The sequence below is a fragment of the Sciurus carolinensis genome, chromosome 3 (genome assembly GCF_902686445.1).
Source record: "Sciurus carolinensis chromosome 3, mSciCar1.2, whole genome shotgun sequence".
NCBI classification, from domain to species: domain Eukaryota; kingdom Metazoa; phylum Chordata; class Mammalia; order Rodentia; family Sciuridae; genus Sciurus; species Sciurus carolinensis.
Window position 1 is genome coordinate 17,374,370 of NC_062215.1, and position 16,067 is coordinate 17,390,436.

At 34.1% G+C, this 16,067-nt stretch overlaps 1 protein-coding gene across 1 annotated transcript in view; it reads left to right on the top strand.

The window, feature by feature from the left end:
- Nsf (N-ethylmaleimide sensitive factor, vesicle fusing ATPase) overlaps window positions 1-16,067 on the top strand; it is a 157,360-nt gene that overhangs the window by 19,601 nt on the left and 121,692 nt on the right. Inside the window, exons 2-4 of the mRNA XM_047544660.1 lie at window positions 4,284-4,369; window positions 7,179-7,278; window positions 9,599-9,638. Coding sequence (XP_047400616.1) covers window positions 4,284-4,369; window positions 7,179-7,278; window positions 9,599-9,638 — 226 coding nt within the window. The remainder of the gene's footprint in view (window positions 1-4,283; window positions 4,370-7,178; window positions 7,279-9,598; window positions 9,639-16,067) is intronic.

Consider the following 16,067-nt stretch of genomic DNA (forward strand, 5'->3'; position numbering starts at 1 on the left):
CTTTTGCTCACAGCATCTGTTTTAGTTGACTAGCCAGATGACTTCTATAGATTTTTATTCTGTCTTTGTTAAAGGACACTGACAAGCAAACAAGTTTACAAATGAATATGTTAACTTAGCAGTTTGTAAATTGTTTTTATTACTTTGGAGCTTTGGAATATCTTGTTTTGTTGTTGTTGTTTTGTATTTTTTGCAGTACTGGGGATTGAGCCCACTGAGCTATATCCTTAGCTAACCCCCTTTTTTGAGACAGGGTCTCACCAAGTTGCTGAGGCTGGCCTTGAACTTGGGATCCTTTTGCCTCTGTCTCCCAAGTAGCTGGGATTACCAGTGTGTGCCATTGCCCACGGTTGGCAATATCAGTTCTGTGTAACTTTGAACTATTAGGTCATTTTAGTTAACTGTAGCACTTCCTAAATAACCATGAAATGATTGGTGCTTTGTGTATGTGCTCCTTGGATTGTTTATTCTGCAGTTGAGACAGATAGGTATTGACCTATTAATTTATATATTTAATAAATGTTTAATGAGTACTGATGGTCAGGTGAGATATTAGTCCCAGAAACTATAGATATGATCAAAATATAGTCTTAGTCTTTGAGAAACTTTTTGTTTTATATCCAATGCAGACATGTAGGTAGACAGTAAAAATATAGTTGGGTGTGTCCATTTGAAGCTTATTTTATCTCTTTAGTTGGAGAGGCAGATGTCTAGGAAGCCCTCCTAGAAAATGTAATGTATAAGCTGAAAATGAGAGAATGAGAAGGAATTGCCCAGGCAAGGGGCAGAGGGTTGGGGAAGGAATACGAAAAGAAGAAACTCACAGGCTAAAGAGACCTTGGGAGGATGTTAGATAGCTGGTCAATGTGTGACCGTGGGCAAAATGCTGCCTTATTCCGAAAGCAGACTTGTGACCTTGGTTGTTCATTACATGTCACTTCCACACATTTGATCATGAATCACAAAATTAAAACATGTCTTAATGTATCCCCAGTATATATCCATATTTATTTATAAATTGACATTAAAAGTTTATGTACATAGTAAAACATAGAAAAAAGATGTGCTAAAAATTATAGGTACAACATTCTCATTTTTATTTTATTTATAATACATACAGCAAAGTGATACATCATTCCTTAAGATCTTGGGTTAATTTTGTGACACGTGTATTCAGAGGGCTGTTTCTAAATTCAGTTTATCTTGATACTTGATTTTAATGGCAGTCAGTGCCTGGATCAAAATGGGGAATTTGGCTGCACTTTTGAAATATTCTTTTTTTTTTTAACTTAATCACCATTTATGAAAATGTTTTATTGAAATGTAGTTAGTACATTTCCATCTGTCTACTAGTTTTTCTAATTAGTCAAAATATATTATACTTCTATAGTGCCATTACATGGATTCAAAAATCACTGAAAGTCTTAATTTAGATGTGTGTTAAAAGGTTCAGATATTCTATTTAAAGCATGCAGATATGAGCTTTTGGGGTGGGTATGTGTAAAGAGAGAGAGATTTCAATAGCAGAATCACTTAGCAATGGAAATGTTTCCAGATAATCAATTTTGAAATGCTCTGTTCATTAAAACATGGTATTTTCCCCTTTAAATTTTTTTCCTTATTGTATATGGGCACAGTAAGTTTTTGTTTATATGTTTATTTTAAAATATCTTCTTGGTTGTACACTACTTACAGCCTCTCCAGGAATTTTTAGCAAGTTTGGAACACTAGTCTTTTTGTAAAAGAATCATGTGGCTCATCCTGTTTAACAAATCTCTTAAATACTTACTTTGTGATTACCTGTGAATCTCTATATGATTGAAAAAAAAAAGATGACTATTTCCTATCTCTTATAGAGTGTAGGAAATAGTTTATACTGTAAAGTCTTGTTTAGATAAAATTAGCATCAGTGAGTTCCTGAGGCCCTGCATACACCCCATTGGTTTGAATTATTTGCAGCAATAGTTTACCTGTGAATGAAGCAGTGAACACTCTCACGTAAGCCACTGTCTTTGTGAGTTTTTGCTGGAACTTTTTGTTGTTTTTGAGATTGAACCCAGGGCCACTTAACTACTGAGCCACATTTCCAGTCCTTTTTTATATTTTATTTAGAAACTGGGTCTCGCTAAGTTGCTTAGGGCCTTGCTAAGTTGCTGAGGCTGGCTTTGAACTTGTGATCCTCCTGCCTCAGCCTCCCAAGCTGCTGGGATTACAGGCATGAGCCACCACCAGGCTAGAATTTATTTTTTCATTCCAAAGCAGTTATTCCATCAGTGGTTACAGTTTTCCCATAATCCATATTGTTTCATGTATAGTTGAGAATATATCCTTTTCAATATATTGATTCTCAGTTTCTAACAAAATTGTAGTTCTTGGAATATTTTATAATTACCCAGCAAATGCTGTATTTTGAGCCAACTGAGTAGCAAACCTTTCACCTTTGTCCTGATATCTTCAGCTCTTTAAGGTTTTCTATGAGCTCTTGACTGTATTTACCTTGAAAAGAATATTTACTTTGTCACCATTTCTTAAAAAAAAAATATTTTTTAGTTGTAGATGGACATAATGCCCTTATTTTGTTTATTTATTTTTATGTGGTGCTGAGGATCGAGCCCAGTGCCTCACATGCCAGGCAAGTGCTCTACCACTGAGCCACAACCCCTGCCCACTTTGTCACCAAAGTGATTTTGCTTCCAATGAATCATATCAGCCATTTTTATTATGCTTCACAACTTCATGTCTTTTCTCTTAGGAAAATGTTAGAGTTTTGACACATACTAACCTTAATACCATTTTGTGCAGCACTAGGTTAAATAGCCTGTAACTTTAAACTTTAAATAGATGGAAAAATATGGAACTTTCTCATGCTGTGAATGTTTAAAGTCCTGGCAGATTTTGAGAACTTGATAATACAATCCCATTATGTTAAATCTCTTAAGGCATAATGTACACTTAGGGTGAGATTCATCTTCAATAAAAATTGGTATAAAATAAATATAAATGAAAGTATTAATATTTTTTTCTTGTACCCCAAAGGATTGTCTTGTGGATGTATCCCACTTTAGCCCAAAACAACTGGGATAATGATACTGAAATTTTTAAAATTTCAGTTAAAAGCAAAGCCAAAAATGATTCATCTTGCTCTATACAGTTGTTTTTGGGAGACAAAATTAAGAATAATCAGCTTTGATTTGAGATTTGAAGAATGAATACTTTACTCATAAAAAGAATGTAACTATAAGTGTCATAGCTCACTAGGAAACTTAGAGAACAATGGAAGGATTATTGGCTAAAAATATTATTTGAACATTTTGCTAGTAGTTGTTGACTAAAAGGACCACTAATTGTTTTTTTTTTTAAAGTATACCTTGTAATTATTTTTGTTGAGAGAGATTTGAAAGATGGGTTTTCTTAATCTATAGGAGACATGATTCTAAGCTGCTTAGGATATCTTATAACAAGATACTTTTAATAATTTATTGAATTAATTTCACTGCATTCTTATCAGCCAAGATTCTTTTCTAGCTGGACATGGTAGTGCATGCCTGTAATTTCAGTGACTTGGGAGACTGATGCAGGAGGATCGCAAGTACAAAGCCAGCCTCAGCAATTTAGTGAGGTCTTGAGCAACTTAGTAAGACCCTTTCTCAAAATAAAAAATAAAAAGGACTGGGAATATAAGTTAGTGGTAAAGTGTCCTGGGTTCAATACTCAATACCAAAAAAAAAAAAAAAAAAAGATTCTTTTTTGTGAAAGAGTTGATGCAATGAAAATCCAAACCCCAACCCCTTATTGTATTCAAGTTCAATAAGCTGAGCAAAAAATGATTTATTGTCTTATAACCAATGTTCAGGACTAGTTTCAAGGACTTAACTTGTTTGTCCAGTCAGTTTCCACATATCTATTTGTCTGTGACTCTGCTGACTGCTTTCTTTGTGACTATTTTACTGACATTTTGAGTAGAAAATCTTCTATATTGTAGTTCAGCAAAAAGAATGCTTTTCTTTTAGTGCCCATACATATAAAATCCTGTGCGTGAGTTGGAAGTGTATGTGGCTGTATGTGTGCTATGATTGACAGTCCCACAAACCCACATGAAATGAGGGAGGATTTGTTTCCCAAAGGAAGGGTTTGCTCCTACCACAGAAGAAGGAATTCTAGGAGTTAAAAACAGTAGAGATTTTCTATAAGTGATGAAGAATAGAGGACAGGAAGGCATAAGATATTCTTTAAGGTAATATATCACATCTTCATTTTATTTTCCTAACCATTGATTTTTACAGAGTATGCAAGCTGCAAGATGTCCTACAGATGAATTGTCGTTAACCAACTGTGCAGTTGTGAATGAAAAGGATTTCCAGTCTGGCCAGTGAGTATCTGTTTTCTTTTAACCTGCAAGTTGTATTTTAGAAACTTCCAAAGAGTAATTTTTAGGAAACTTTAGAATTATTTTTATATTGTTCTTGCTGAATTGGAAAATGAAGGAAATGAGAGTTATGCATTTTAATCATTACTATATCAAACTTTTTTTTTTTTTTTGCCAGGGCAGGGGAGTACCAGGGATTGAATTCAGGGTTACTCAACCACTGAACCACATCCCTAGCCCTATTTTGATTTTATTTATAAATAGGGTCTTACTAAGTTGCTTAGTGCCTAGTAATTGTTGAGGCTGACTTTGAACTTGCGAGCTATCCTCCTGTCTCAGCCTCCTGAGCGGCTGGGATTACAGGTGTGAGCCACTGTGCCAGCTTACTGTATCAAACTTTTAAAAGACAATATATAGCTTTTATGTATTGCTTTTAATTTTTTATTTGTTTTCTTCACAGAGCTAAATTACTGGTTATATGAATCATGGATAGCATAGTTGTTAGGTGTTTGACTCTGGAGTCAGAATGTCTGAGTTGGGGTCCAGGCTCACCATCTCTGTGTCTCTGTGTCCTGATCTGTAAAATGGGGATGATGATCATATCTTCCTCAGGGTAGCTGTGAAGATTTGGTTACACAAATAAAACACTTAGAAAAGTCCCTAGCATGTAAATAAGCTCTCAATAAAGTTTAGCTATTAAGAACGTTATTACTATGATAATCTGACATATTAAAGTTGGTAGATGCTTGAGAAATATAGAATCTTTGAAAATATTTTCATATAATTTGTTTCACTTGATTCACATCACCCACTGGACTTCCAAGGACCCTGCTTCCAAGTTCTGTGCCATCCATATGCTTCTGGGGTTGGTAGAGATAAGGACTTGAAGGGGCCGTACCAAAAAAGCAGTCTAGGGACATAAAGAACAAGGGAGCAGTGCCACGCTTGGTGGCACATACCTGTAATCCCAGTGTCTTGGGAGCCCGAGACAGGAGGATTGCGAGTTCAACAGCCAGCCTCAGCAACAGTGAGGTGCTAAACAACTCAGTGAGACCCTGTCTCTGAATAAAATATACAAAAAAAAAAAAAAAAAGAACAAGGGAGCAGGATTTTAATTGAGCTTCAGAGTAAGAGCCACTTGATTATATTAACATTATTTCCAGTGCTAAACATTCTTTGATGCTAAATTGAACACAGGACTTTCAACAAATAAACTGAAGTATAGGTAATCAATGTGAGAATTGGTTTATGAAATGTTTTCACGTATGTTGAATATTGGGTTACTTAAAATGTAGTTGTTCTAAGGAACTTGTATATTAGTGGCAAAGCAAAACGTATAGAGTTAATGAACTTTTTTTTTTTTTTTTTTTTTTGTGGTGCTGGGGATCAAACCCAGGGCCTTGTGCTTGCAAGGCAAGCACTCTACTGACTGAGCTTTCTCCCCAGCCCGCAAAACGTATAGAAATGTTAACCTTTAGCATTAAAACTATAGCATCATAAAATATTATATTATTATTATTATTGTTACGATTTTATTTTGTTGGTACTGAGGATTGAACCGAGGGGCACTTTACCACCAACATACAACCCCAGTCCCTTTTCCTTTTTTTCCACTAAGCTGCTGAGACTGGACTCAATCTTCATGCCTCAACCTTCCAAGTTGCTGGGATTACAGCATGTGTGCCATGTGCCTGGCTATAAAAGATAATTTTAAAAAAGATAATTGGGCTGGCAGTGTACCACAGTAGTAGAACACTTGACCAGCATCCATGAGACCCTGGGTTCAAGTCTCAGCACCACAAAGGAAAAGAAAATATAGTGCTGTTGCATAACAGAATTTAGAACTTGCATTTTATAAATAGTCCTTGTTAGTCTCTTAATGTAGGAGACTGCCACAAGATAAATGTATTTATTTATGGGTAGCTTTTGAGCACAAAATTCTTTGAAATAGTAAATATTAATATGTACATGAAAGCTGATGTGTTTGGGGTAATTTTTCATCTTTTTCAAAATTTTCATCTTTTTTATTTTATAGTGTTATTATTTTAGCTTTTGAGAGAGTCTGTTAAAAATTTGTAATGAATATTTCTAAAAACTAAGTTTTTTTTTTTTTTTCTAAGTTTGTTTTTTTTTACTGCTATGTTCTAGCTCTTCTATTTCTGGTTCTCCTACCTTCATTTTGTTAGGATGTGTGAAATAATTTTCAGGAGAGGAAATTCATCTAGTTTTTGCTTACTGTCAAGGATTCTAAATTACTGTTTTCCATTTTATATAAAGTAGAGATGTAATGAAGTTGATTTTTTGAATTGGATGTATTCTATTGAACTTGGCTGGATTCTATTTGATGTGTGCATGGCCCAAGGTGGTCTTTATTATGTATATGTGTGTATGTATATATATAAACATATGTATGTATGTACTGGGGATTGAATGCTAGGGTACTTTACAACTGAACTACCCTCCCCCTCTCTTTATTTTGAAACAGAGTCTTGCTAAATTCCTGAGGGTCTCACTAAATTGCTGAGCATGGCCTTGAACTTGCAATTTTCCTGCCTTAGCTTCCTGAGTTGCTGGGATTACAGGTGTGCACCACCATGCCTGGTGGCCCAGGGTACTCTTTATGTCCGGAAAACATTTTGAATCGCTGACAGTTTTTGGAACTAAATTTGTGATTCTGTTCCTTCAGGACTCTCATATGGTGCCATCCTTCCATCTGGTACTCATCAGACATCAGTTTGGGAAACAATATATTTAGAAATTATGTTTTTCTCTTTGATATGAAGTACTGACTATGTTTTCCTTTTTCTTGTAGGCATGTGATTGTGAGGACCTCTCCCAACCACAGGTACACATTTACACTGAGGACCCATCCATCAGTGGTGCCAGGGAGCATTGCATTCAGCTTACCTCAGGTAACTCAGATGTTGAGTTATTCTCTCCTATTCCTGAAAGTCATACAAGATCCATTTATTTTAAGCAAACATCACCCTCTAAGTTATTGATTCATATTTAAGAAAAAATACAGGTATTATATAAGGAATTTAAAGATTTATTCTTGTCAATTTTTACTATGGCTATATTTTATTGCCTTGATTTTTTTCTAGTTTTTAAAAATTCAGCAGTAATATCAGTCAACTATTAGATATAGTGTCAAGGGATTTTAATGCTAACTCCCAGGGTAACAAAAAAGATCTAAAAATAATCTTATTTGTAAAATTGACATCTAATAATAGAACTTTTATAATATAATGGTGTCAGACTGAAAAACATGAAAAAAATAGTTATTTGAAACTACAACTTAACTTGCTACCCTTCCCTAACAACTGGAAGGGTTGTGATTCCAGTTATGACTGTTGGTGGGTTCTCTGTAGTCTAGCACTGTCCCAGTGTTCATAATACATGATATTAGAGTGCCACAAATACAAGTGTGTATTGTTTCCCACTTGTCATTTTACTCAGGCTGCTGACCCACAGCCCTAAGCAACGTAAATGCTGTCTTACCTCTTTCTAGTGTATTAGTAAGTACAGATTTATTTCTTTGGAATATTAGGGAAAGAGATCAAACACTTACTTGGGAATCATTAAAGATCTCTTGAAACCCTCAGAAATTTTGGGAAATCTATACTCTCTGTTCTCCTTTTCTCTATCTGAATGCTTTTTTATTATTAGGACTACTTTTCACATTTGTTTCTGCAGATTAAAGATTTGGGATATTCCAAGGTTTGCCAGCTTTTATAGAACTTATTTGAGATTCCAGTGGTCAGAAGTAGCTTGAGGTAGCCATTTCTCTTTGTCTCTTTACTTTGTAAAAATTTCTCCCAAGCTTTACTGTAGATCAGGCCACTATTCAAGTACTTTTGAGTGTGCTAGCTCATTTAATTCTCAGAACATCCCATACAATAGGTACTATCGGTATTATTCCTTGATGCTATCTTTGGGATTAAAGTACAAAACCTAAATGTGGCTCTAACCAGCATGCGCCTCTATTTCAGGTTGGCTAGATGTGGGTTGGGATTTTATAGAAGAGGCTTTTTTAGGGCAGGTGGAGAGCAGAGAGGAGGGAATGTGACTTATGGAGAGAAAGCTTGTTGTTACACATGGTGCACCATCTTCTAAGCTGCCCACTGCAAAATCCACAGTGTTCAGATGAGTATGCAAACTGTGGATTTCCAGCCAAAAATTATTTTTCTCACTGTTCTTTGGCATGATATCAGTAATTATTAATTTTGAATTTATAATAAGCCAGCCCCAAATTCTTGCCTGCACACAATCTGTCCTCCCTCTATTCAGTCTTGCCACTGTAAACAGGACTGGGGAGAGGCTGAAGTATGACTGTAAATACCTGAAGATTCTTTAACCAGTACACAAAGTGTAGTCATGACCATGTAATGATTTAAGTCCCTTTTTCAGTTTCCATATAGATTTATCTGTCAGTTGTAATTTAGTTTCCATGAATTAAATTTCTTTTTATGATACTATAACAAACAGTAAAACTAACTGCAGCGGTGCATTTAAATACAGTAAAGATTTCAAGAGCATAGTATTGTACAAAGAAGCATCGTACTCAGTAGACCAACTTTAAAAAGGCCAACTTCATGTATTTTGTACAGATGTTCAGAAGTAGACTCTAGCCTATGCATTAATTTCCTAGAGCTTTGTAACAAAGAACCACAAATCATGTTTCTTAAAACAACAGAAAATTTAAACATCATGAAAAAAGATCAATTGAAAAAAGAAAAATAAACTTTTCAGAAAATGAAAGCTCTCATAGTTCTGGAAGCTGGAAGTCTGAAATCTGGGTGTCAGCAGGGCCATGCCCTCTTTGAAAGTTCTAAGGAAGAATCTGTTCCATGCTAACTTCCAGTGTTGCTGGCAAATCCTTGATGCTCCTTGGCTTGTAGTATATCACTGCAGTCTCTGCTCTGTTATTACATGGTGTCCCTGTATCAGTGTGTCTCTTCTCTTCTTATCTCTTCTCTCTTGTCTCTTACTGGCTTTGGGCCCACTATAATTCACCTCATTGTACATGTTTACATCTGCAAAGACCCTATTTCTAAATAGTTATGTTTACAGGTACCAGGGGCTAAGACTTCAACCTATTGAGAAGGGACGCAATTCAGCACATAATAGCATACTGTATTTTGGTCTTAGAATGTGTTCCCTTTTTCCTTATTTCTTTAATTTTGATTGATTTGATTTTAAGTGCCTCTTTTTCTCTTGTTTATTTTATAGCGAAAATGGGCTGGACTTTCTATTGGGCAAGAAATAGAAGGTAGGTATATATTTTTTAGCAACCGAGATGGATCATCTGTATGATTTTTCTCACAGTTATTGAGATCTATGTACTTTTCTATAGTTGTGGGCCTTAAACATTCATTCTGTTCAGAGTATGGGTTAAAACTCTGAGAACTAAAAGGAAATAGTTACGGGACCTATGTCCTTACCTTCTTTTCTCAATGAAGTGTGTCATTGAGAATGACAATGATATGGTCATAAAACTTCATCAGAGAAGGGCAAAGAAAGCAATTGGTGATTTCAGGGAGAAAAAAGATCAGACTGCCTATGGAAAATAAGACAAGGAGCTAGTAAACAAAACTGGCATTGTCTCTCAGGAGTATGAATATACAGTCAAATAATTTTGTGTCGACTTCATGGATACAGTAGAGGAATGAAAGGAAATGCAAGTATAATTAAGGCAGTTTTTTTCTACTTGCTTTTAAAAGTTAAAAAAATTCATATTAATAGAAGGGTTGCAAAAATAATGCAGAAAATTCCTGTCCTACTACCTCTATTCAGATTCACTAGTTGTCATATTTTTTTTATCATTGTCTTCCCCTCTTCCTCTCTTCTCTACATGTATGGGCACACACACTCCTTTTCTGAACCATTTGAGTTTTGGTTGAAGAAGTCATTCCTTTTTATCTTTAATACTTGAGTGTTTATTTCCTTTGAACAATAATGTTATGTTCTTATGGTAATCAAATTCAGTTAATTAAATATTTATACAATTAAATCGAGACATTACTTTTATTTAACCTTATAGATTGTATTCCAATTCTGCTAGTTGTTCTACTATCTTCTGTATAGCACTTTTTCCTTTCAGTTTAGATCTGATTCAGGATTATATATTGCATTTATTTGTCATTTGGGGATAGTTATTTAGATTTTTTTCCTCCCCTTTAATAATTGAAAAAAAAATAATTGACATTTTTGGAAAATACATTTATAGAATATTCTCCAACTTAAGTTAGTATGATCTTTTTAATGATCAGGTCAACATTATTCATCCCCAGTCAGATGTAATGTTATATCTTTTGCAGTTTATTCCATCCTAAGATATCCTACATTTGTTTTCTTTCATTAATTTTGTCATATGATCAAGATGTCTGATTTTTCCAATGTATAGTTATTTTCCCCCCCTGCAACTAATAAGCAATTTCTGGAGAAACTCTGTAAGACTGTATTCCTATCTGATTCTGGATCAAACTTTCTGCCTAAGTATTTTGCATTCACTGATGCGTCTTCAACCTGATTTTAATATGATTACAAAACTCTTTTGCAGCTGCAGGCATCTTCCATAGTTATCAGTCTAAACACTACGAAAAAAGCCCTTTCCCTTTTATGTACTTATTTATCTGTCTATTTTCAATAAGGATTCATAGATTCCTGTCTTATTCAGTGGGTTTGTAATTTATCACTGTACACGTTCAATTTGATGTTCACATTTTTCCATATTTGGTCAGTACAAGATCCTTCAAGCTGGCTCCTTTGTCATATTGGCATGCCCCTGTTATGTTTTTTTTACTGTTGGTTTGGTTTTTTTTTTTTTTTTTTCTTTCTGTCACAACATGTTCCTAGCTCATCATGTACCTTTTCTGCCCCAGCCTTTAAGTCAGCCATTTTTCCCAAAGAAGCCTTATTTCTTTTAATAGGAGATGGTATTTAGATTTAGGGGGGGGCAGATTTGGGGGTCAAACTTAGGGGAACTCTACCATTGAGCCACATCCCCAACCCTATTTTTGTGTTTTATTTAGAGATAGGGTCTCACTGAGTTGCTTAGCACCTTGCTTTTGCTGAGGCTGACTTTGAACTCGTGATTCTCCTGCGTCAGCCTCCTGAGCTTCTGGAATTACAGGTGTGTGCCACTCTGACGGAGAGGGTATTTAGAAACCAAGTTCTACCTGCTGGACTTCAACTAGGGAGTCATTATTTCTAGGCTCTTTCAGTGATAAACAAGGGTTACTATTCCAGAAATGACAGTTAAGTAAATTACATAATCTTGAATCAGTTCTAAACTGAAGGGAAAATATGCTGTAAAGGAAATAGCTGGAACAGTTATCAGAATTGGAATGTGATCTACGTGTTAGATAAAAGATACATACACATAAACAAATACGTCATGAATTCATACTGATATACGTCCAGTTTTAGTTCAGCCCCATGGAGTTCTTTCTTGCTTTCCCCATTCTACATCTGCATCTTCCGTTTGCTTTGGAGAATCCTGGATCTCAACAACATTAATATATTTGCCTCTATCTTACAGTACATTAAATGGATTTGGGATTGCCATGATTATAAAAATAAGTCTACTAAAAACTTCCAGATTGGTTTGCAGTTTGTTTTTTTACCCTGGACTGAGGATATACAGTTAAGGTATTATGTTTAAAGTTACTTGAAGTAGTTATCCTTCCACTCTTGCTTTGCAGTTGTTGTAATGTTCATTTAATACACAGTTGGGTTTAGTTGTTTGGCTATATTTGCATTCAGTTTTAGATCCCCCATCCTTATCTATTCTGATTTAATATATTATTTGGAATATGTGAAACATTAACATGCAAACATAAAACATTCTGAGACACATATAGAGTCAGCCCTCCATATCTGTGGGTTCTACATCTGTCCATTCAACCAGCACACAGATGGAAATATTCAGAAAATAATAATTGTGCCTGTACTAAACATTGTACAGACTCTTGTCATGCTCTCAAAAATATGGTGCAACAATTACTTACAAAGCATTTGCGTTGCCTTAGATATTTTAAGTAATCTAAAGATAATTTAAAGTATATAGGAGAGTATGTGCAGGTTTTACACAAATTCTATACCATTTTATATAAGGGACTTGAGCCTCCCTCAGTTTTGGTATTTTCCGAGGTGGGGAGTCCTGGAACCAGTGCCCCATGGATACCAAGGGACAACCATACCAGAGTGTCACTTCCTCCTCTTTCCCTTTATCTTGTTCTACCAACCTATTTTAGGTAAACTGTTGTTTTCTAGTAGATCTTTTGGGGGCTATTTTTTTTTTTTAGCTGCCTTCTCTATGTTGTTTTTTATTTCCCTTTTGTCCCAGTGATAATATACCAAATATACTCCTTTCCAGACTTACCTCTGTATAACTCAGAGATCCAACAGTCTCATTCTAACAATTGTATAATACACCATTATATACTTGTACCCTTGTTTATTCAACTGGTCTCTTATTTTGGATCATTTAGGCTATTTTGTAATTACAAAGGATACTACACTTTATAACTTTTGATCATATTTATTTTAGTATTATTGCAAGTGTATCTTCAAGGTGAATTAATAGATATGAGATTTTGGGGTCAAAAATTTTGGGTTAGGGATTTCACAAGGCCAAAATGGAGTTGGGCCAGGAATGGGTTTAAATTTTTGTCAAAGTCTGTTTTGGTGATGGAAGTAATCATGATTTTTTTCTTTAATTCTATTAGCATGCTAGATTTTATTAATAAATTTCCTATTATTGAATCATTCTTCCATTTCTAATTTGAACCCTACTTGGTGTATCATATTGTTAGTGTGGTGTTGGAGTCTGTCTGCTAGTATTTGATTTAGGATTTTTGCATCAATATTAAAATGATTTTATTTTTAGTATTTTGTTTTTGTGTACTGTTTTAATCAGGTTTTGGTATTAATGTTATCAAACTTCATAAAAAGAATTTGGAAGTCTCCCTTAATTTTCTCTTTCATAAAACAACTCTTATAACTTTGAGACTCTCTGTTCTCTAAAGATTTGATATATTTATCTAGTGAAACCACCAGGGCACACCGTGTGTGTTTGCACTTGTGCTGGTTCCTTGTTGTTAGTCTGTCTTTTGTGGAAATGAGTGTGTTTTAACTTTCTATTGCTCTTGGGATGAGTTTGGACAAACTCTGCTTTCCTGAGAGATTATCTCTTTCATTCAGGTTTTCAAATTTATTTGCATGAAAGTACAGAAACTGATCTTTTATGATTAAAAAAATTGCTCTGTGTTATTTGCCATTTATTTTGTTCCTTTTTCTTGATTAAATTAGCTAATGATGTTGAGTTTTTTCAAAGAACTAGAATTTGATTTATTGATTTGGCCTGTTTTTTTCTTTTTTTCTACTTCATTAATATTTACTATATATTTCATATTTCCTCCCCTTTGTCTATTTTTGATGTACATTGAGGTTTTTGCCTAACTTTTGAATAGGAAACTTTATTTTGACTTTTATTCTGATTTAAAACTGATCTTTTCTCTGATCATTGCATTAAATGATAGATTCTAATAAACAGTGTTTTCCTTATCTTTGTTTTTCAGAAATTTTGTATTTTCTCTTTGTGCCTCCTTTCCCCTAGGTGTTGTTTAGGAGCTTTTAAAAATTTCTAGTTGGAATGGTTTCTTATTTTTATTTGTTTTGTTTTTAGTGCCAGTTTTCATTGCATTGGGATAAAAATTGTTTGTCATATTTGTCATTTATTAAACTGACTGAAATTTTGGAACCTAATGTATGATAAGCTTTTGTGAATGAAAATAAAAAAGTCTGTTCTCTGTTATGCTGTGTGCCCATAAGATCTACTTTATTGACTACCGTGTTTTATATCTTTTCTCTTCTTATTGAATATTGTCCATTTGACCTGTTTCACACAGTGGTACATTAAAATCTCCCATTAGTCATCTTTTTGTCCACTTCTCCTTGCACATCCTGTAGTTTTTTATTTTATAGCTGGTTTCTATGTTATTTGATGCACAGATAATCATAACATATCTTTTTTGTGAACTTTGGCTTATAGCATTATAAAGTATCCTTTATTTAATGTGTTTCAAATTATACTCTGATATTAGGATTACAATCTCTGTTTTCTTGGTTTTTATTTGTTCAACATATCTTTGCCCTTTTACTTTTAGTCATTTGATTTAGATACATCTAAATATAAATATACCACATAGAATTGGGTTTTGTTTTATGAGCTAATTTGAAAATCTTTTTCTTTTAATGGACTAGTTAAGTCACTCACAGTTTTTGACTTGACTGATATGCTTGATTTCAATTCTATCATTTTATGTTTTAATTTTGTTTCTTTATGTGGTGTTTCTGCTATTCTTAAAAAGTGATTTAAGAATGTTTATATCTTTATGTCAGTGATTACTTATATCTATACCTCTCATAGAGCCCTTCTTCCCTTACTTAATTTTTTAAAAAATATGCCGTGTCAATTCTAAATGAAATCCTTTAACTCTCATCTGTTACCTGCACAATGGTCAGTAATATATTGTAAGTCTCCCTTTTTCTTCCCATTTTGTCAGAACATATGATATCCACATGTCATTCTTCCCGACATGACCCATACTTGTCTTAATGCTACCATTAAGTCTCTCAGACAGCCCCAATCAGTCCTTTTGTCAGTTTTTCTTGGTTGAATGAAAATGAAACCTGTTGTCTAGTACATTCCTCTAAGTCATCCATGCATATACACTCTTCCTTGGGTTCTTGTATATTCAACTATTTTTCTATATCATTGGAATTTGAAGGACAACCTGACTAAATATAAAATTCTTGACCTGTTTTCTTTCCTTAAATTTCTCAAAAATGCTGCATCACAGTTCCCTTGTCTTTTATGAAGCTTTTGAGAAGTCTGATACAGTATAATTGTCTTACCTTTATAAGGAATTTGATTTTTCTGCTTGGAAGCCCAGAGAATTTTTCAGTCTTTGAAGTTTAATGTCTTTATTAGAGTATTTCTTAGAATTGGTGAATCCGGGGTGATTTTTCTCAGGTAGGTATATAATGAGTCCTTTCTATATGTCAATTTAAATTCTTTGTTATTTTCAGAAACTTTTCTTAGTTTATGGTTTAATATATTAGCTCTGGTATACTTGTTTTGCTTTTCTTTTCAGGGGCCCTAATTATGTATGTATGTTGGACCTTCTTTGCCTGTCTTCCATTTTAACCACTTTCTCACTGATGCTTAAATTTTTAAAAATCCTTTTAAAATATTGGTTATTTTCTTTCTTTACTTCCTCTTATTAAATGCATTCAAATTCATTCTTCCTTAGATACTTTATAATTTATTCTTCACTCCTGAAACTTTTTTTTGTTTTCTTCAGTGTTCTTCTGAATTTGATAAATTCTCATTGCATTTGTTTTATTGTTTCTGTTCTTAGTTTTTCATCTTCTCATTTTAGTTTTGTTTAGTTTTGTTTTAGTTTGTTTGCGAGTAGGTAATTTAAATTGTTACATTATAGATTTTCCATATTTCATGTCAATCTTTTGTCGGAAGACATTTCACCAGCTGAAGTGCTGCAATATTTTTTTTGATGTTTGTTAGCTGGGTGCAGTGGTGCAAACCTGTAATCCTAGCAGCTGGGGAGGCTAGGGCAGGAGGATTACAAGTTCAAAGCCAGCCTCTGCAAAATCAAAGTGCTAAGCGACTCAG